Source organism: Onychostoma macrolepis, chromosome 24 (genome assembly GCF_012432095.1).
Source record: "Onychostoma macrolepis isolate SWU-2019 chromosome 24, ASM1243209v1, whole genome shotgun sequence".
Taxonomy (NCBI): domain Eukaryota; kingdom Metazoa; phylum Chordata; class Actinopteri; order Cypriniformes; family Cyprinidae; genus Onychostoma; species Onychostoma macrolepis.
The window spans coordinates 3,954,908-3,974,438 of record NC_081178.1 but is presented as its reverse complement, the minus strand read 5'-3'; the positions used below and the strand labels follow the sequence as shown (position 1 = coordinate 3,974,438).

At 35.5% G+C, this 19,531-nt stretch overlaps 3 protein-coding genes across 8 annotated transcripts in view; 2 read left to right on the top strand and 1 right to left on the bottom strand.

Moving 5' to 3' along the window:
* The first annotated feature begins 74 nt into the window (after positions 1 to 74).
* Positions 75 to 13,250, top strand: rhot2 (ras homolog family member T2). The gene is made up of 19 exons (XM_058765824.1): positions 75 to 249; positions 2,226 to 2,284; positions 2,362 to 2,443; positions 2,515 to 2,558; positions 3,408 to 3,461; positions 3,536 to 3,588; positions 3,674 to 3,782; positions 4,763 to 4,864; positions 4,952 to 5,050; positions 6,214 to 6,322; positions 6,413 to 6,533; positions 6,623 to 6,707; positions 6,791 to 6,936; positions 7,506 to 7,606; positions 7,702 to 7,832; positions 9,218 to 9,298; positions 9,373 to 9,495; positions 9,926 to 10,125; positions 11,005 to 13,250. Exons 1-19 carry the CDS (start codon positions 213 to 215, stop codon positions 11,120 to 11,122), a joined length of 1,854 nt encoding a protein of 617 aa, XP_058621807.1. The 5' UTR covers positions 75 to 212; the 3' UTR covers positions 11,123 to 13,250.
* A 1,439-nt stretch (positions 13,251 to 14,689) lies between these two features.
* The window catches only part of rhbdl1 (rhomboid, veinlet-like 1 (Drosophila)), a 30,927-nt gene continuing 26,085 nt past the window's right edge, over positions 14,690 to 19,531 (top strand). For 3 of the 6 annotated variants that reach the window (XR_009269079.1, XM_058765603.1, XM_058765609.1), the window contains exons 1-2: positions 16,489 to 17,675; positions 18,268 to 18,319. Coding sequence is in view for 2 of the 6 variants with exons in the window: in XM_058765603.1 (XP_058621586.1) it covers positions 17,659 to 17,675; positions 18,268 to 18,319 (69 nt within the window). In the remaining 4 variants the exon portion in view is untranslated. Of the gene's footprint in view, positions 14,880 to 16,488; positions 18,320 to 19,531 lie in introns of those variants that run through there. The other 3 variants (XM_058765608.1, XM_058765606.1, XM_058765605.1) reach the window with 3 other exon arrangements.
* Positions 14,947 to 16,328, bottom strand: LOC131533330 (histone H1.0). The gene is made up of 2 exons (XM_058765612.1): positions 16,198 to 16,328; positions 14,947 to 16,060 (listed from the first exon to the last, which is right to left on the bottom strand). Exon 2 carries the CDS (start codon positions 16,050 to 16,052, stop codon positions 15,453 to 15,455), a length of 600 nt encoding a protein of 199 aa, XP_058621595.1. The 5' UTR covers positions 16,053 to 16,060; positions 16,198 to 16,328; the 3' UTR covers positions 14,947 to 15,452.

The following is a 19,531-nucleotide window of genomic DNA, read 5'->3' as shown; positions in this document are numbered from 1 at the left end:
TAAATAAACAATAAAGAAAAAGAAAAATGAAGGAAATGCACGGTAGAGGGCGCTCCATTTGGGCTCCAACCGGAAGTCTGTAGCGGTGACAGTTTCTTTGGATGGAATGGGGCTAGCCAGAAACTAACTAGCACTGAGCTTTGAATTGAATTTGAAGTTTTCCGAAAAGATAGCCGCAGCTTGTCAGAGAGTTCAATAGAGAGCGGAGTGAAATGAAACGCGATGTCCGGATACTGCTGTTGGGGGAACGTAAGATATTATTTCTTTTAAATTTCAAGGGAATTAAATGTGAGAGTTTAATGAAAGTTAGCATGATTAGAGAGCGCTAACCCTCAACCTTGAGCTGCTGCAGAAATGATCTGAAGTAAACGCGCTGCACTCTTGAATTATCCATTAATTTAGTGCTTTATAAGTTTTGTATGTTTTTGCCACCATGCAAAATCAGAACACACGAAAATGAACTTTATTATACAGTGAGCAAGTTGTTCACACAGATTACAGGCTAATGACAGTTCAGTCAAACTCTAGAAGTTTAATTAGACATTAAATATCGGTTAATTAAACGCATTAGATATTCAGATATATGCATCTTAAAACTCATTGCACACTTTCATGTGCATTGTATTTGTTTTGACACTTTATTATTTGTTTTGCATGCAGGTTTTAAGAAGAGTAATTTTGCTCAGATCTGTTTCATGTATTTATTTATATATTATTTTGTGTGTGTGTGTGTTTGAATGGCAACATCTGTTCATTGATTATTCTCTCAGTGATTGATAATGAAGGTGTTGACATGGTAACTATCAAAGTGTGGAGTTTGTGCCTAGTTAAACATCAAATGAACCTGAAGAGTAAACAGATCATGCAGCACCTGTGACACAATGCACGTATTCATAGAGAAACTTCAACCTGTCTGATAATACTGTGGATGGAAATATATCCTTCAGATGTGCTGCTCAAGAAACATTTATTAATATTATCAATGTTGAAAACAGTCGTGCTGCTACATATTTTTGTGGAAACCATGATGCATCATAATTTATTAGGTAGAAATCTTTTGCAACATTATAAATGTCTTTAATGTCATTTGTGATCAATCTAACACAGCCTTACTGAATTTTATTTTATTTTATTGTTATTGTTATTTTTTTTTTTTTTATAAGACTGGAGTAAAGATGCTGAAAATTCTGCCTTTCATCACAAGAATAAATTACATTTTAAAATACATTGAAAATATTTATGTGAAATTGTAATAATTTTTCACAATATTACTTTTTTTTTTTTACTGTGTGTTTAATCAAATAAATGCAGCCTTGGTGAGCCTATCTGATGTCTTGAGTTAGATATAGTGTGTGTCATCTCTTTAGGCAGTGCACACATTTTGTTTCGGCATTAGTGTTAAATTTATTCCATGCCTGCTGCGCTCAAGTCATGTCCTTACTAGTTACTAGTTTTATCTCTTAACTGACCTTTTAAGCTCAAGGTGAACACCTGCAAGAGTGACCAGTAGTCTTGGAACGTGCTTTCTCAACTTGCTTATTAATAAGAGAACAGAACTGAAGTACAGTACAATTTTACCCCAACACATCACATATGTGACCCTGGAGCTCAAAACCAGTCTTAAGTCGCTGGGGTATATTTGTAGCAATAGCCAAAAATACATTGTATGAGTCAAAATTATAGATTTTTCTTTTATGCCAAAAATCATTAGTATATTAAGTAAAGATCATATTCCATGAAGATATTTTGTAAATTTACTACTGTAAATATATCAAAACGTCATTTTTGATTAGTGATAATGCATTGCTAAGAATTCATTTGGACAACTTTAAAGGCGATTTTCTCAATATTTCGATTTTTTTTGCACCCTCAGATTCCAGATTTTCAAATAGTTGTATTTCAGCCAAATATTGTCCGATCCTAACAAACCATACATCAATGGAAAGCTTATTTATTCAGCTTTCAGATGTATAAATCTCAATTTCGAAAAATTGACAGTCAAGACTGGTTTTGTCGTCCAGGGTCACATATAAGATTTAGCACGGATTGAAAACACACTAATAAAACCAGAAATCAAACTGACTTGCCAAGGAAATCACAGCAGAAGCGTTTGTGATCGCGGTGCAGCTGTTGATCATGTGACATCTCTCAAATCTACAGTCATATGAACTGTGGGAACGTGTTTATTGAGATGAAATATTTTTCTATCCTTTGTTTCCCTGTAGCCAAAGTGGGAAAGACCTCTCTCATCATGTGTCTGGTCGGAGAGGAGTTTCCTGAGCAGGTGAGTTTACCCATGAGCCTCTCTGGTGTGTGTTTGTCTGATGCAGTAAGAGGAAGCTCATGCGTTTGTGTTGCCAGGTTCCTCTCCGAGCGGAGGAGATCACCATACCAGCCGACGTCACGCCTGAGAAAGTGCCCACACATATAGTCGACTATTCAGGTGTGTGTGTGTATCGAATGACATAATATTTGCCCTGCAGTTTTTTATTAATACTTATTATCTCTCTACAGAAAGTGAACAGTCTGATGAAGTGTTGAGGGAGGAAATCGTAAAGGTGAGAAGCTTCCTGATCTTGTATGAGTATAACAAGCCATAAATCACATCTCTTTCATGACATTCATAGTTTTTGTCCTAACCAGCTGCAACCACGTCTACATTAATTTGACAAAAAAAACAGTAATATAGTGAAATGTTATTTAAATGTAAAACAACTGTATTCTATATGAATATATTGTAAAATGTAACTTATTCCTGTGATCAAAGCTGAATTTTCAGCATCATTCCTCCAGTCTTCAGTGTCACATGATCCTTCAGAAATCATTCTAATATGCTGCTCAAGAAACATTTCTGATTATTATCAATGTTAAAAAACAAACAGTTGTGCTGCTTCATATTTTTATGGAAACCGTGATGCATTGTTTTTTCAGGTTTCTTTGAAGAATAGAAAGTTCAAAAGAACAGCATTTATTAGAAACAGAAATCTCGTGTAACATTATAAATGTTGTTACTGTCACTTTTGATCAATTTAATGCATCACTGCTGAGTAAAATGTTTTATTTAATTAAATAATAATAATTATTATTATTCAAATAAACCCCAAATTTTGAATGGTTGTGTATGACCGTTTCCACAAGAATATTATGCAACTAAAACATTTATAGTAGTTTTCAACACTTATAGTAATAATAGTTAAGAAATATTTCTTGAGCACTGAGTAATATTTATAATAATAAAGTAATAATATTAAAGCACAGTAATATTTCACTATATTTTAAATAAATATAAATATTACTAATTTACTGTATTTTTGATTAAATAAATGCATATATATAAGTGTGTGTGTGTGTGTGTGTAAAATGTATGTGATTATTACATGAATTTTATATGATTTTCTCATTTGTAGGCCAATGTTGTGTGTGTGGTTTATGATGTCACACAAGAGGAAACCATTGATAAGGTATCAGTTTAACATTATCAGTATATTTTTGTCTTATTTCCCCTGAACTGATTTTCTCCTATTTTTTCTCTCAGATCAGGACTAAATGGATTCCGCTGGTGAACGGTGGTGCTGAGAAAGGAAGCAAGTATGTTCTAGTGTTCTGTTCTTATGTAAGTGCATCTGCATTTTTTAGGAGTTCCATAAAAAAATGTCTCTCTTTGTTGCCGTAGGATTCCCATCATCCTTGTGGGCAACAAGTCCGACCTGCGCTCCGGCAGCTCCATGGAAACCATTCTGCCGATCATGAACCAGTTTTCAGAGATTGAGACCTGTGTAGAGGTTCGAACCACCGACCACACAAACTCAAATGAATCTTCAACATATTTCACATATGAATGTGTGAAAGGGGTTGTTTATCGCATGCTTTTAAAGTCAAATTTAATAATTAGTCAAGGTTTCTCACTATAGAAAATCAAATATGTGACCCTGGACCACAAAACCAGTCTTAAGTCGCTGGGCTATATTTGATGCAGTGTATGGGTCAAAATTATCCATTTTTCTTTTATGCCAAAAATCATTAGGATATTAAGTAAAGATCATGTTCGATGAAGATATTTTGTAAATTTCTTACCGTAAATGTATCAAAACTTAATTTCTGATTTGTAATATGCATTAAGAACTTCATTTGGACAACTTTAAAGGCGATTTTCTCAATATTTAGATTTTTTTTGCACCTCAGATTCCAGATTTTCAAATAGTTGTATCTCAGCCAAATATTGTCTGATCCTAACAAACCATCAATGGAAAGCTTATTTATTCAGCTTTCAGATGACGTAGACATCTCAATTTCGAAAAATTGACACTTAAGACTGGTTTTGTCGTCCAGGGTCACATTATAGACGTTTTTCATGACCATTTTCACCCTCTCTCTGACCTGACACTGTTTTTGCAGCTGTACCTTTAAGAATTGTATTTATAAATGGAGGATATAAATGTTCTATATATAAACCTTTGTTGGCTTGTTCTTCAGAATGTTGTTTGTCAAAACATTTCTGAACAAGTCATATTATTCAAGTTCATTTAGCAAACTGGAGAGGATGGTTTGCTTTGTGAATGTTATGGTTTGTCTATATTGAAACTGTATTTCAGAAGCTTTTTTAATCATTTAAAGTGTTTTTGGTTACTGATGCTGTATTGAATATTAAAAATGTAATGGTTCTTTCTTAAAACCTAGATGGCATGTTTTTAGCCTAAATGGCCAAAAATACTGTTTACGAATGTGTGATATATTATATATGATGATGTATTTGTGTCTGCAGTGCTCAGCTAAGAATCTGAAGAATATTTCAGAGCTCTTTTATTATGCCCAGAAGGCCGTTCTGCACCCGACTGCTCCACTCTACGACCCTGAAGACAAACAGGTGCACACACACACATTGCTACATCTCTGCCGGCTTCATCTTATGAGTTCATATAAGATTTCTGAATGTTATGTGTGTTTTGTGTAGCTGAAGCCGCAGTGTGTTCGAGCTCTGAGTCGGATCTTCAGTATCTCTGATCAGGATAATGATCACATACTCAGTGACACTGAACTCAACTGCTTTCAGGTGAGCAAACAAAAAAAGAAATGACATTTGTAACTCATTTAATTAACTTCCTTAATGTGGCCGATTTTGGACTGAAATGGATTTTACAGCAGAAAATAATGTAATGCAGGATTTTCATCATAATTTGATTAGATCAAACACGTGAAGCTTATTAAACTTCTTTTTCCTGCTATTAGTAAGCCAGAAAGTTGTTTAAAAGGTACACAAAGTCATTCAAATGAATTGAAAGATTATTAGGAATTATATTTCTAGGTCATATTAAATATTTTTCTTCGGATGAATTATGTGCAGTTGCTTTGAGACCTTTATTAATAATGTTAAATGGGTTAAATAAATCATAAATAATTTTGTGTTGATTTGTTGTCTTCAAGTAATATTTTTGTTATATATATAATATTTTAGTATCATTATTTTGAATTAGCTTTTGTTTTTAGATTTTCAGGTTTCATTTTAAATATAGTATACATTTTAGTAATTTTTATTTATTTTTATTTTTTGTCATTTATATTAACTATAATTTTTAGCTTAATTTTTGTAGCTTCAATCTGAGCTAATTTTATTTTAGTTAATTGCATAGGTAACATTTTTATTTTTGGTTTTTTTATTAATATATTTTTTTGATTTCAAATTATTTCTATTAACGAAAATTAGTTTTTATAGTTTTAGGTAACACTAACATAACACTATTTTAGTAGGATATATGTATATGTATATGTGTGTATATGAAGAGTTTATTTGCAAAAACAGATAACTCAGTTCAATAATTTTCAGTCAAAATAACCCAACTGCAGTTTGATTGAGATTAATTGAAATGCACAATGAAAAAACATGATTTTTGAGAATTTTTAAAAACATTATCTGTTTTTGCAAATGCATTCTTCATATATATATCTATCTATCTATCTATCTATCTATATATATATATATATATATATATATATATATATATATATAATATAGCATATGTGTGTGTGTCCCATAATTTCCCATAATTACATTACATGAATACATTGTAGTTAATTTATTTAATTCATTCTTTGAACCGATTGTCCTATGAAGTGTTGTTAATTACTTTTGATTAATAAATAATAACTAAACATATTTATTGAAATAATATGCAGAAATATACTATTGATTTGTATGGGAATTTTTGTTTTTTGTAGAAATTGTGTTTCGGGAATCCACTGGCTCCTCAGGCTCTAGAGGACGTGAAGACAGTCGTGTGGAAGAACACCAGTGACGGAGTCCAGGACAATGGACTCACACTCAACGGTAACACACTTTATGCGCATATTCATATTTCTCCATCATAATTAATGATGATCACTCACTCTTTCACATGTGTTTGTGTGTTTTCCGTAGGTTTCTTGTTCTTGAACACTCTCTTTATCCAGAGGGGACGTCATGAAACCACCTGGACCATCCTGCGTAAATTCGGCTACGATGACACGCTGGAGTTGACCGATGACTACCTCTACCCACCGTACGTCTGTGTATCTGAGAGCATGTGAGTGCATGAACAAAAACCAGCACTGAAGTGTCCTGTGTGTGTGTGTGTGTGTGTGTTTGCAGGTTACGAGTATCGGTGGGTTGCACGACGGAGCTGAATCATCTGGGTCATCAGTTCCTCCAGAAGCTGTTTGATAAGTATGACGAGGTGAGCTCTCACATCTGATCCTCTAATGAACTTTGCGTGATTAGAGGTTCGTCGGGCTGATGATCGCGTCTCTCCTCCTGCAGGATAAGGATTCAGCTCTCTCTCCCGCAGAGCTGAAGAATCTGTTTAGTGTCTTACCCTACATGCCCTGGGGCCCGGAGGTATACAGTAACGTCCCCTTATCAGACGACAACTACATCTCACAGCACGGGTTCTTCTGCCAGTGGATGTGAGTCAAAATAGATCATTTTTCTCACTGGGAGTCACTTTAATGTGTCAAAAATTATCACTTTAGTTTTTGATGATGATATTCTGGTAGGTATTAATATACATTTCCCCTCTTGATTCAGTTCTGATTTAATTAGTTTAAAATATACCATCATTGGAAGTACTGCTCTGGTGAATTCATTCAGTAAATCATACAGCGACTTGTGAGCATTTTAGAATGATTCATTAAAAGGACCTGTTCGAAAGAGTCGTTTGTTTGTGAATCAGAGGCTGGTTGCTCTGTGTTTTTGTGATGCACTCCAAAAAAATGTTTGTGAATCTACTACACATGTTGTGCGGTATAATTATGATTCACTAAAAAGAATCCATATGAGTCATTTGTTTGTTAATCGTGCTACATGGGTTGTGCCATATAATTATGATTCACTAAAACGAATCAGTTCTTGAGTCATGTGTTTGTCACATGTTGCGCTCTATGTTTATGATTCACTTAAATGAATTGGAATATTATTAATACGCACTTAACGTAGTTAAGGTTTTAAATTTGATGTGTTATTGAATAAACCGCAGGTTATCCGCTTATCTGGATGTCCACCGGTGTTTGGAGCATCTCGGTCACCTCGGGTATCCCATTCTAATGGAGCGAGAGTCCCAGACCTCCGCCATCACAGGTAATGAGATCCTCTCACAGTCCTGCTTAAAACCCCACATATGTTTGATCGGATGGATTCTGAAGAGTCTTTGTCTTTTTCTGTGCATATATTAGTAACAAGAGAAAAGGCTTTAGACCTGGAGAAGAGACAAACCCAACGCATTGTGTTCCTCTGCAAAGTGATCGGTCCACGCGGAACAGGAAAGACCGACTTCCTCCAAGCTTTTCTGCAGCGAAGCACTGAGGTGAGAGAATGATTTGAAAGAAAAACCACTGTTTGTAATTTTACTTTACAGAATACTACATGAAGCCAATCAGAACAAACTGCCTTCAAATCAGAGCCAATCAGAACATATGTAATGTTTAATAAATTTATATATTTTTTAGTGCTGTCAATCGATTAAAAAATGTAATTGCGTTAATCACAGTCATGGGAATACTAGGATTTACCTGTAAATGTGTTGAAATAAAGAAATGCATGACAAACTAGTTTAAGGAAACAGAACCTTTCACACTTCCACCAGGTATGAGACATAATCCTTATTAATCTTTTATCATTATTCTTTTGTTTTTATTCAGCCATTATCAGCCTTTACACTGGCAATAAAACGTTTACCAAGCCACATCGCTTCAATCCCAGTATTTCTAAATAAATACAACAAAACATTTCTTGCGACCTTATGAATATAAATATATTCATGTAAATATTTTCAAAATATATATTGTATGTGTGTGTATTTGTATATACGTAACAAATATACACAATACACACACACACATATTATGTAATTGTATTTAATTGTATGTAATTGTATTTGCCAATGACATTTTTATGAACGCTGTGAAAAAAAGTAAAATGGTTGCTTTATCAATATTTTATATATATATATGTGTGTGTGTGTGTGTGTGTGTGTGTGTATATATATATATATATATATATAAATTATTTTTTATTTTTTTCCTGTTGTACAATGAAACACATTAAATAACCAAGGTTTTTACAGTAAAACAATAGCAGTAATATTAATATGTGACCCTGGAGCACAAAACCAGTCTTAAGTCGCTGGGGTATATTTGTAGCAATAGCCAAAAATACATTGTATGGGTCAAAATTATGGATTTTTCTTTTATGCCAAAAATCATTATGATATTAAGTAAAGCTCATGTTCCATTAAGATATTTTGTAAATTTCCTACCGTATATTTATCAAAACTTAATTTTTGATTAGTAATATGCATTGCTAAGAACTTCATTTGGACAACTTTAAAGGCGATTTTCTCAATATTTAGATTTTTTTTGCATCCTCAGATTCCAGATTTTCAAATAGTTGTATCTCAGCCAAATATTGTCCGATCCTAACAAACCATACATTAATGGAAAGATTATTTATTCAGCTTTCAAATGGTGTATAAAAATGGTGACTCTGGTTTTGTGTTCCAGAGTCACATATGGTTACAAAATAGTGCTTGTGTTTAAGGCGGTTTTCCTCTTGAAAGAGGTTTTCATGCTTTACTTTTGGTATCTAACCACAGTTTATATTCTGTCTAGGTAATATTTATGTACTTTGCAACTCCCAATAGTCTTGGTTAGATCTACCAAATATTTACAAATCTATTTTGTTTATTTTCAGAGAAACGAGCGCGACCCCGGTCCCCCCACAATATACGCCATCAACACAGTCTCAATAGCCAATCAGGACAAGTACCTCATTGTAAGTGCCATCTCGAGCTTTACACAAACCCTAGTTTATTGGCTCCCGGCTGACGTGTGTGTTATTTCTCGCAGCTGGAAGAGGTGGACGTGGAAACAGAGTTTCTAAAAGCAGCAGATGCAGCGTGTGATGTAGCGTGTCTCATGTATGATGTCAGCGACCCGGACTCCTTCAACTACTGCGCTAGTATTTATAAGGTATGAAACGACCACACATGCACAAGATGCCTTAGTTCTGGAGTAATGTGTGACAAACACCTCACTCATTAACCACATTTAAATTTGGATCATCCAAATGATTTAATAAACCATAATGACCTTGCACAACCTGATATCTGTCAGTGAATAATATATGATGCAAGTTATTTATTTCTCCTGAAGCCTGATTGGCTAAAATGCACTTTTAGTTGCGCTATATTGATATAACTCATGGAAATCAGTGCAATTTATAAAAATATATTCAAATAGAAAACAGTTATTTTTATATTGTAATAATATATCACAATATTACTGTTTTTGTCTTTTTCTTTTTAATCGAACAAATGCAGCAACTTCAGTAGTTGACAAGATCAAACTGTCTGTTTCAATGACTTTCAGTGAAGTATATTTGTGTTTTGTTCCTCTGTAGCAGCACTACATGGACAGTGGGATCCCGTGTGTGGTTGTGGGCTCCAAAGCTGATCTGATAGAAGCCAAACAGCATCATGGGATGAGCCCGTCTGAGTTTTGTTACAAACATCGGCTGCCTTCACCTCTCCATTTCTCCACGCTGCTCTCACACACTCACACACACATTTACAGCAAGCTCACCTGGGCTGCCATGTACCCGTAAGTACATACGTTTTACCATTTTTAAAAAAATATATAAATATTTCATATAAATATATATTTATATATAAATCTCATTTATAATTTTAATGTTATATATTTTAAACATTTTACATATTGTTTTATAAAGTAATATTTAATATTGTATATTTTATACATATATATATATATAATTTTAATGTTATATATTTTGTAATTAAATTCAGCTGCTAAGTTAAAAAATGTTTCTTATTTTTTTATTTACTTTTAAATTTCTTTAATTATGAAATATAAATTAAAAATGAAATAAAAATATTTTGAAGATTTAGGAGCTAAAAATGGCTAAAAATAAAATTACGAAATTACTTTAATTATGAAATGTAATTTTATTTTTAGCCATTTAATTTAAGCTACTAAGTGTAAGTTAAACCACTTCAAAGTAAAAAAAAAAATGTATATAATATAATTCATTTTTTTTAGCTATTTAATTTAAGTTGCTAAATTTTAAATCGCTTCAAAGGACAGTGTATTTATAGGCTGCTACTAAATTTGAATTAAACCACTTTAAAGGATGAATATAAAAAGTAATGACTCCCTCTGACTTTGAAACTGCTTTTGTTTTCGGGTTGATGTTGCCAAGTCTTCTTATTCTTAAACCCACTTTTCACAATCAATCAATTCCTGTTTAATAAAATTACCTACCTTTTTCATTGAATATCACATGCCGCTTGTAAATATTTCTGTTGAATAAAATGGGTTACAAACGTTGCCTGTTGACTTCAAAGATTTTCAGATGCCAGACTAAAATTAGCCTGCTTGGCTGGATGTGTGTCACCAAGGTCACCAGAAATACTGAGTGTATTTAAATCTCTCTCTATCTATGTCACTTCCTGTCTGCAGGCACCTGAACGGATCAGACATGAGCAGCACGTCTTTCTGGCTGCGTGTGACTCTGGGCGCCACAATAGCCGCCATGCTGGGCTTCGCTCTGTACAGAGCCTTTAGCCGACACAAATGATGCAGACACTCGCGTTCTCTCACAATACATGCAGATAAACACACACTCTCTCGTTTCCTGCGCTCTGTCTTGGCCTTACTGAGTCACTGTGGCTTAACAAGGGCGTGAAGCTCTACTAGTTACAGTGACAACAAAACAATTAAGCAGATGTTTGTTTGTTTTTTCTCAGCTGGACTAAAGTATTGCTCACACGCTTTGCTTTTATTACAAAAAGTTCCCGATCTTACTGTTTGACTGACACTGGTCGACCCCCAAGAGACATTTTTTTTCATCATGTTTTGAGGGGAACAATATCAAGAAATGATTTAAAAGGTTACGTTTTGAACTGTACAGAGTTTGTAATGTATTTAATAGCTTGGGAAATCAGTGTGGATCATAAATATATTCCATGTGAATTTGTGTTCTGTTTCTGAAGCATGTGTTCAAAGGCATCTCAATGTTGGGGTCGGTTATTCAGTTTTACCTCAGCCAGTTCAGAAAATGCACTTAAATGTAATTTATCATTCTAAAGTAAGTGAAATAGAAGTTAAAGGAATAGTTCATTACATGAAAATTGACTCACACTCAGGCCATCCAAGATGTATATTTAGCTAGATTTAGCGTCACTTGCTCACCAGTGGATCCTCTGCAGTGAATGGGTGCCGTCAGAATTAGAGTCCAAACAGCTGATAAAAACATCACAATAATCTACAAGTAATCCACTCCAGTCCATCAATTAACATCTGGTGAAACAAAAAGCTACATGTTTGTAATAAATCCATCATTGGGGCGTTTTAACTTTAAACCATAATTACTGGCCAAAATAGGAGTCCATAATTTATTATAACGCTTCCTTCAGTGAAAAAGTCTATCCTCTGTTGTCCTCTCATCAGAATCCACGCACATATTTGATTAGACCTGTTTTGGCTTGTAAACAGTGTTTAATCTGTGCATATTTCTCTCCTGATTCAGACGAGATGTGTTTTTTCACAAGAGCAAACAGTGTTATGGATATTTTATTCAGAAACAGATTTTAATATTAAAAAATGGATTTGTTTATTACAAATAAACAAGCATGCATTATTTGTGGATTATTGTGATGTTTTTATCAGCTGTTTGGACTGTCATTCTGACGGCACCCATTCACTTCAGAGCATCCACTGGTGAGCAAGTGATGGAATGACACATTTCTCCAAATCTGTTCTGATAAAGAAACTTAACTGTTTCTTGGATGGCCTGTCATTTTTGAGTGAACTGTTCCTTTAAATTTTAGTTGACTGCTACAGATGTCAGCAGAAAATAATCATTTTGGCTCTGAATTCACAGATTTTCAGATGTATTTAAGTGCATCTTCTAAATTGGCCGAATTAGAGCGAAATAAGCATCAGTCCCCATTAATTTCCATTTCATATTCCTCAGATAGACATTTCTATGGACCATGACTGACAAATGTATGTTATTTTTTTTAAGACAGCCAAGGCAAAACCCACTGATGATTCTGAGAATAGTTCAGCTGGACCGAAACTTGCAAAATCTTGCTTTTCTGTTCGCCTCTATTGATTGTAGGGATGAATGATTTCTGATTATGTTTAAAATTGCAGTAGGGATGGATGGTGTTAAAAAGTGTATTTTAAATGATGTTTTAGTAAGATTAATTGCTCTGATGCTATTTAGAGCCATCCTGTAGTTACAAAAAACAGATTTCACCAGTGTGAATACAGTTACTTCAACCATTATAATGGTCAGGATGGACAGTAAAGGATGGCCTTGCTGACTGTATCTATAATATTGTCCAAACTGGATTCATGTTGAAAACACTGTTACCATGTTGACTTTTATTTCAGCCTAAAAACATTCTCCCAGCAACCCAAAAGCCAGTTTGATGGTCTTTCTTGCTCATTCACTTGTATTTGCATGTGAAGATATTCCTTCAAAAAGAAAGGCGGTCCTGATTTATTGGTTTAATTTTCATAATTCCAATATTTTGTTCAGTATTAATGCCCAGTATTAACTTACCCTAAAAATCCCCCAGGCTTGTGTCCCATCAGCCGTGGTCTTCCAGCGTCAACATCAAATGAGATGCTTGGATTGAAGCCAGTATGTTCTAATAGAAATATTTTGTAATAAACTAGCTTTTTTTTTCTGGTGATTTTGTTTACTGTGCTCTATGACATCAGCATGCTGAAAATGTCATGCATTTCGCTTGATCACAAGATTCAGCCCAAGCAGCTGATTATCTGTTGGATAGATCAGACACATTGTGTTATTCTGTTAGATTAGGTTATCCCATTATTTAGCCAATTCGTATACTTCAGTAACATAAATTGAGTTTTAATGCATGAATGTGGCAGACAGGTCCTGGAGGTTTGCAGCAGGCCCTCTTGTATCAGTGAGCCCATATCTCATTACTGTTCAGACTGGATACAGTTTCATGTTTCAGGAGCATTATGCAATATACATAAAGCAGATCAGAGATGCTTAAGGTGAGTTTTGGATAGTTGACAAATAATGTAGGTACTTGTTTTCAACATAAAGGATAAAATATGCGAACTGTACGGTCCAAAAGTCTGAGACTGCTATTGAAAATGCTTGCATTTGTTTTCATTTAATATTTTATTTGCAATTATGAGCATAACGAGCATAACAAAAAACTTACATTTGGGAATGTTTTAGGTTTTTTTTTTTTTTTTTTAATGCTATAATCATGTTCTCCAGCATAAATTTATAAGTCTCAAAATTTGTAGAGTCATTTATGTGCATTTGATTAGAGCCAGAAATCTGAAATATTTCATTATAATAAAATATTTGGCTCCAGGGTCAGCTGGTAAAAAATCTCTGGTTTTTAATGAAGTCTCAGACTTTTAAACATCATAAGAAAAGTGCAGTCTATATTTTAGATGCTAATATAGGTTGCTGTTTATTATACGCTCATTTTTTGCTTTTTGGAGTTCACTTAAAGGGATAGTTCACCCAAAAATGAAAATTCTACTCACCCTCAAGTAGTTCCAAACCTGTATGAATGTCTTTGTTCTGCTGAACACAAAGGAAGATATTCTGAAGAATGTGGGAAACAGAGCAGTTCTGGGGCACCATTGACTTCCATAGTGTTTTTGTTTTTTTCCATGGTGCCCCAAAACAGCCTGGTTACAAACTTTCTTCAAAATATCTTCTTTTGTGTTCGACAGAACAAAGACATTCATACAGGTGTGGAGCTACTTGAGGGTGAGTAAACGATGACAGAATTTTTGGGTGAACTACCCCTTTAAGTAGTCATAGTTAATGTTTTAAGAAAATTTTATATTTGAAATACTTTTAAATGTAGCTTACCTTTTTTTATGGCCCTCAATTTGGCCTTTTTAAGTGTTTTATGGTTTCGAGTAAGTTTTAGTCTTTTGGTAGCCAATGAATTTTATTTCAGTACAAGAAGGATCAGTAGCATTTCCAGCTACTTTGTATGTTATCCATACTTAATGAAGCCAATTTGAAAAGACTTTATATTTAAACTCAAATTAATGTGGATGTTTTGATTTATATATATATATATATATATATATATATATGTGTGTGTGTTTTAATTGCTTTCATTTATATTATATTTTTCGATGTCACACCGCTTGACACGTCATCTCAACTAAGCATTTGCATTTACCCCCGCGTGACAGACAGCTGCAGTTCCCGGATCAAACACCGCGGGGCAGCAGTGAATCAAAACCAAAGATGCGCTTCACCTCTTGCCCTCCTCCGCTGCGAAGTGCGCTCCCTGAAGACCACTGCCATGGTACCCGTTTAAACTCGCACTAACTATCTGTGCTCTCCATGGTGCTGCAATAAAACACTAGACAAAGTGCTGTTTGCAATGAGAAAAGTTTATTGATGCACAGTAATGCGAATAACGCAATGACAGTATTATATGGACAACGATGGAACTAGACTACAACAGTCCACGTCACAAGTTGATTCTGTACATCGTCATCATACAATGACATTTTATTATTGTTCTTCACAGTCCTCGAATGACCTACAGTAGGAATATATCTTCTAGTGACATATCTAATTGGCAAATTAATTAGTATGTCTGAATGATGATAATAGTGTGCAATAAAGTTCAGCTTATAAAGAAAAAAAAAAAAATCTTAAAAATAAATAACAGTTTAGCCGTTTCGGTGTCTGGGATCTTCTTTATAGAATCACAAATGCGCACAAAAAAAGTTTCTGGAGAAACACGCTGTAAAAATGTGGGGTTGAAGTCCGCGCACAAAGACCTTACAAAAATAACAATATACCAAAAACATTTGCTTCAAAAAGTGTATTTACACTGAGTTTCAAATGAATCAGTCCTATCGATTTGAATTTACTTCTTTTTGCCCGTTTTCCTGGCCGCTGTTTTGGGTTTGGGTTTCGCCGTTTTCACCTTCTTGGCTTTGCTCGCCTTGGCAGGTTTGGCCACCTTCGCCTTCTTCACAACTTTCTTGGCTTTGACAGGCGATTTCTTCTTCTCCGCTGCCTTCTTCACTTTCTTCTCGGCGACTTTCTTAGTTTTCTTAGGGGATTTCGCCACTTTCTTGGGCTTGGGGGCTTTCTTGGGCTTGGCAGCGGCTTTGGCTGGCTTCTTGACTCTCACGGGTGCTGGTTTGGGTTTCTCTGGCTTCTTGGCGTCCTCGGCTTTGGCCAGTTTGAAGGAGCCCGAGGCTCCGATGCCCTTGGTGTGGCGCAGAAGCCCACTGGCCACCAGGCGCTTCAGGGCGAGTTTGATCTGGGAGTCGGCGTTGTCTCCCACCTTGTAGTGGTTCTTCACGTACTTCTGGATGGACTGACGCGACGCGCCGCTGCGGCTCCGGTCGGCTGCGATGGCCGCTTTGATCATCTCGGAGTATTTGGGATGCGACGTCGCTTTCTTGGAGCTTTTCGTCTTCTTGGGCTTGGATGCGGGAGCAGCTGCCGTCTCAGCCATGGTCCGTCCTGGAGGATTTCAAACAAAAACAGAAGCGAACTGTCAAAAACTCCCTCACGAAAAAAAGTGCTAGAGTTTCTTGAAAAGAAATTCTTTAACAGCTTGAAAATTAGTAATAGCTGATTAAATTACCACCGCGTCTCACCTTCGTCTTTGTTCAGGTCCCACTTAAAATATTTATTTGAATAACCCACAGCGAGCGCTGCCGAAAGTGTGTATATTATTCGCCGAAGTGCGCCTGTACTATATATGAAGCCTCCACGCGGACGTGATTGAGAACACCAACTGCCAGCAGCTGATCAAGCGGGCTTCCATGAAATCTGCGCGGGCTGGTTTGTGTTTCTTCCTCCTCGAACTGAGGCCGAATTTAGCCAGGCTCGTTCGGTACCGATCCTCCCAACGCCACGGTCCGAGAGGGGAGGCTTTGGGCTTTGCGTGCGTGTGCCGTTTTATCCCGAATTCATTGCGCCATGAACTTTTTTTCCCCGAAAATCAGCCCAAACCGACGAGCGCGGTGATGTATTTTGCAGAATTCGCGCAAAATTAGCCCAAAACAACGAAATCGAGCTGGAAAACACCGACTGTTTATGAAAGCCCCATCAACACACTCGAGGACAGGACGGGTTTGATTAATATAAAACGTCGTTTTCGTTTTTAATAAGCTGAAGTAGTTGACGAACTAACACAGTCCGGCCACCGAGTCCGCGTGACGTTTCTCCGATTATTTATTGTTAAACCTTCTATAAATTAAATGTGTGCCAAATAAAGTGGCTATCATATTGCGGCTCATATTCACACATTTCAAGAGGTGTTGGTGTAATGTATGAGCTATAGATCTAAACGAGTAAAACGTTATAGTATATAAACCAGCAGCTCCTATGCCGAGTGCTCTGAGAGAAGAGCTCGGCTGTTAGGAAAGTTGCCAACGACCCAAAGACCAGCTTTACCGACCAGAACCCACCGGTACCGTGGTCAGGTTCATCATATCGATCAGTGTGTGTATTCCCCGTGGTTTGTGCGTTATGGATCCGATTGACATATTAAGACTGGTCAAACTGGGCTGATGCTTTAAACGCTGGCGCATTCTTTTGTTATCTCTGTTGGCAGTGAAACGTGTATCCCGTCGGGTTATTTTCCCTCGTTTTTGCACTGTTCACTTATAAAGTCATCAATTTAGTTCAGGCTGCTATCGGGCTGATGCACAGTTTTATTTATATCGCTCCCGCTTATTCTGTTATTCACATTTTCAGGCTTGATGGTGTTTCAGTCAGAACGCCATTTTGAATCTCTTCACTTTAAGGGTTTTCTGTTCACATCTACTGCAAGCCCCCTTTACAGAACTTTTAATTAGCCTACTGGATATTTGTAATTAAACTCAAGTTGATAAAGAAGATTATTAACCTTTTTTGTTTAAGTTAGCGCTCAAGTTGGCGATTGAGCGCTTGACATTTTAACTCCTGCGCGCTGGCAGTTTTCTCTCAGGAATAATACTGAAGCGGCACATATTTCATTCTTGTTTCTATAATAACATTAATTAATCATTTCCGCTAGACAATTCGTGGGCTCTTGAAGATTGTTGTTAGGCTTTGTGGCAGATTTGAACAGAATGTCAGTATATAGTAGGTATGGAGCACAAAGCACATCTCACACTCTCTCTGTGATGACAGTCTCACACGTGTGTGTGTGTGTGTGCACGCATTTATTATGTGATACTGACTAGTACGTACATCTCCTCTTTGTGATGTTGTGTAAGTTGTCTGCAGGTGTCTAGTGCTGAAAACAGCACCTTCCGTCACTCAGTCCATATTAATAAGATACATAGCCATATATTGCAATTCCAATCAGGCATCATGCACTCTAATTAAAAAAGGTGCAAAAGCTGTCACTGGGGCAGTACTCTTTTAAAATGTACTAATATGTACCATCTATGTAATATGTACACTTTAGCTATTAGCATGCACTTTTAAGGTACTAAAATGCACATTTAGAGATAAAAAGGTATATCGGGTATACCGCCTCAGAGACTGAGAGTGTGGTGTTCTGAAATATTTCTAAACATTAGAAATTAGTTTGTGGCCACTCAATGCAATGCATTATTTCCATGCATTAATTTCACAAATGTAGAGATCAAGAAAGTTACATATGCACATAATATTTTGTTTTTTGTATTTTTAACTAAAATTAACTGATTTTGTTTTTGTTTGTTTTTGTTAAGGCTTCCGGTGAGATGTGAAAAACAAAATAGCAGATTGATTGTCCTGGACATTGTGAGTAGCATCTATATTGCACATATTGTATGTTTTCATAATTCATCTCAAGGAAATAATTACATGCACGTTTTTCATTAGTAGGCCTACTAATTACTCATGTATTAATACAGTGTATTGAGCACTAAATACTATAGTTCCCACCACATAAAATCAGAATTATTGTATTTTGCTATTCAATATGCAGGAACTTTTGTTTCTGTCTACAGTACTTATATAACAGCTATGCATGATGTCAGACTATAAGGTGGCTGAATCCCTGAATACAGTATCAAAACTTTATTTATAAAATGTTTTCCATGAATACATATGGTTTTGTGCTTTGTCATTTGCATTATATGCTATTTAGATTGCACATAATGTGCAAAAGCATATCATTACACGTTTGTTGAAGGAATAGTGCACCCAAAAGGAAAATGTGCTAAAAAAAATAAATTACTCTTTGGAGAAATTTAGCATTTAATCACTTGCTCTGCAGTGAATGGGTGCCGTCAGAATTAGAGTCCAAACAGCTGATAAAAACATCACAGTAATCCACTCCTGTCCATAAATTAATGTCTCGTGAAGCCTAAAGCTGTGTGTTTGTGAGAACCATCACTTAAACCACCACTTTAAATAAACTAATTTACATCTCGCATGGTCTGAGGGTAAGTACATTTTCAGCAAATTTTCATTTTTGGGTGCACTGTTCCTTTAAGCATAATATTAGAAGAAAAAGTTTGATTTGATCAACATAATATTTGTATGTCTTTAAAATGTCAAATGAGAGAAATGTGTGCATGCAGGTGTGGAATAAATGTCTTTGTGTCTCTATATGTGTATAGAGAGTGCTGTACATATGTCTCACCAGTAGAGAGCAGCACTGCTCTGTTCTGCAGCGTTTACTGTGTGTAAATGAGTCTGTAGTCTTTGTAAAGGACTTTAAAAACAATCATAAACATGTTTTTTCTCTTTAATTAGTTTACTTTCAAAACAAAAATGAATAAACATGCACATAAATACATTATAAATGTGACACCTGTCTATTTTGCTGATGTACAGAGATTCCACACGTGATTGCACACCTCATAGTCATAACAGAATAATGATATTGATTGATGCTTACTGGGAAAAACTGATTTTGTGGGGGTTTCTGCTCATTGATCAATGTCAGTGCTGTCTTATATTATGATAACCAGTGTAGAGAGGTCATGGAGTTCATAAGCACTAGGC

Coding starts and splice junctions, on each gene's coding strand:
- LOC131533330 (XM_058765612.1), bottom strand. CDS start 16,052: ATGGCTGAGACGGCAGCTGCTCCCGCATCCAAGCCCAAGAAGACGAAA.
- rhot2 (XM_058765824.1), top strand. CDS start 213: ATGAAACGCGATGTCCGGATACTGCTGTTGGGGGAAC. Junction 2,444..2,514: donor ACATATAGTCGACTATTCAG/GTGTGTGTGTGT, acceptor ATCTCTCTACAG/AAAGTGAACAGTCTGATGAA. Junction 6,708..6,790: donor TGTTTGATAAGTATGACGAG/GTGAGCTCTCAC, acceptor CTCCTCCTGCAG/GATAAGGATTCAGCTCTCTC.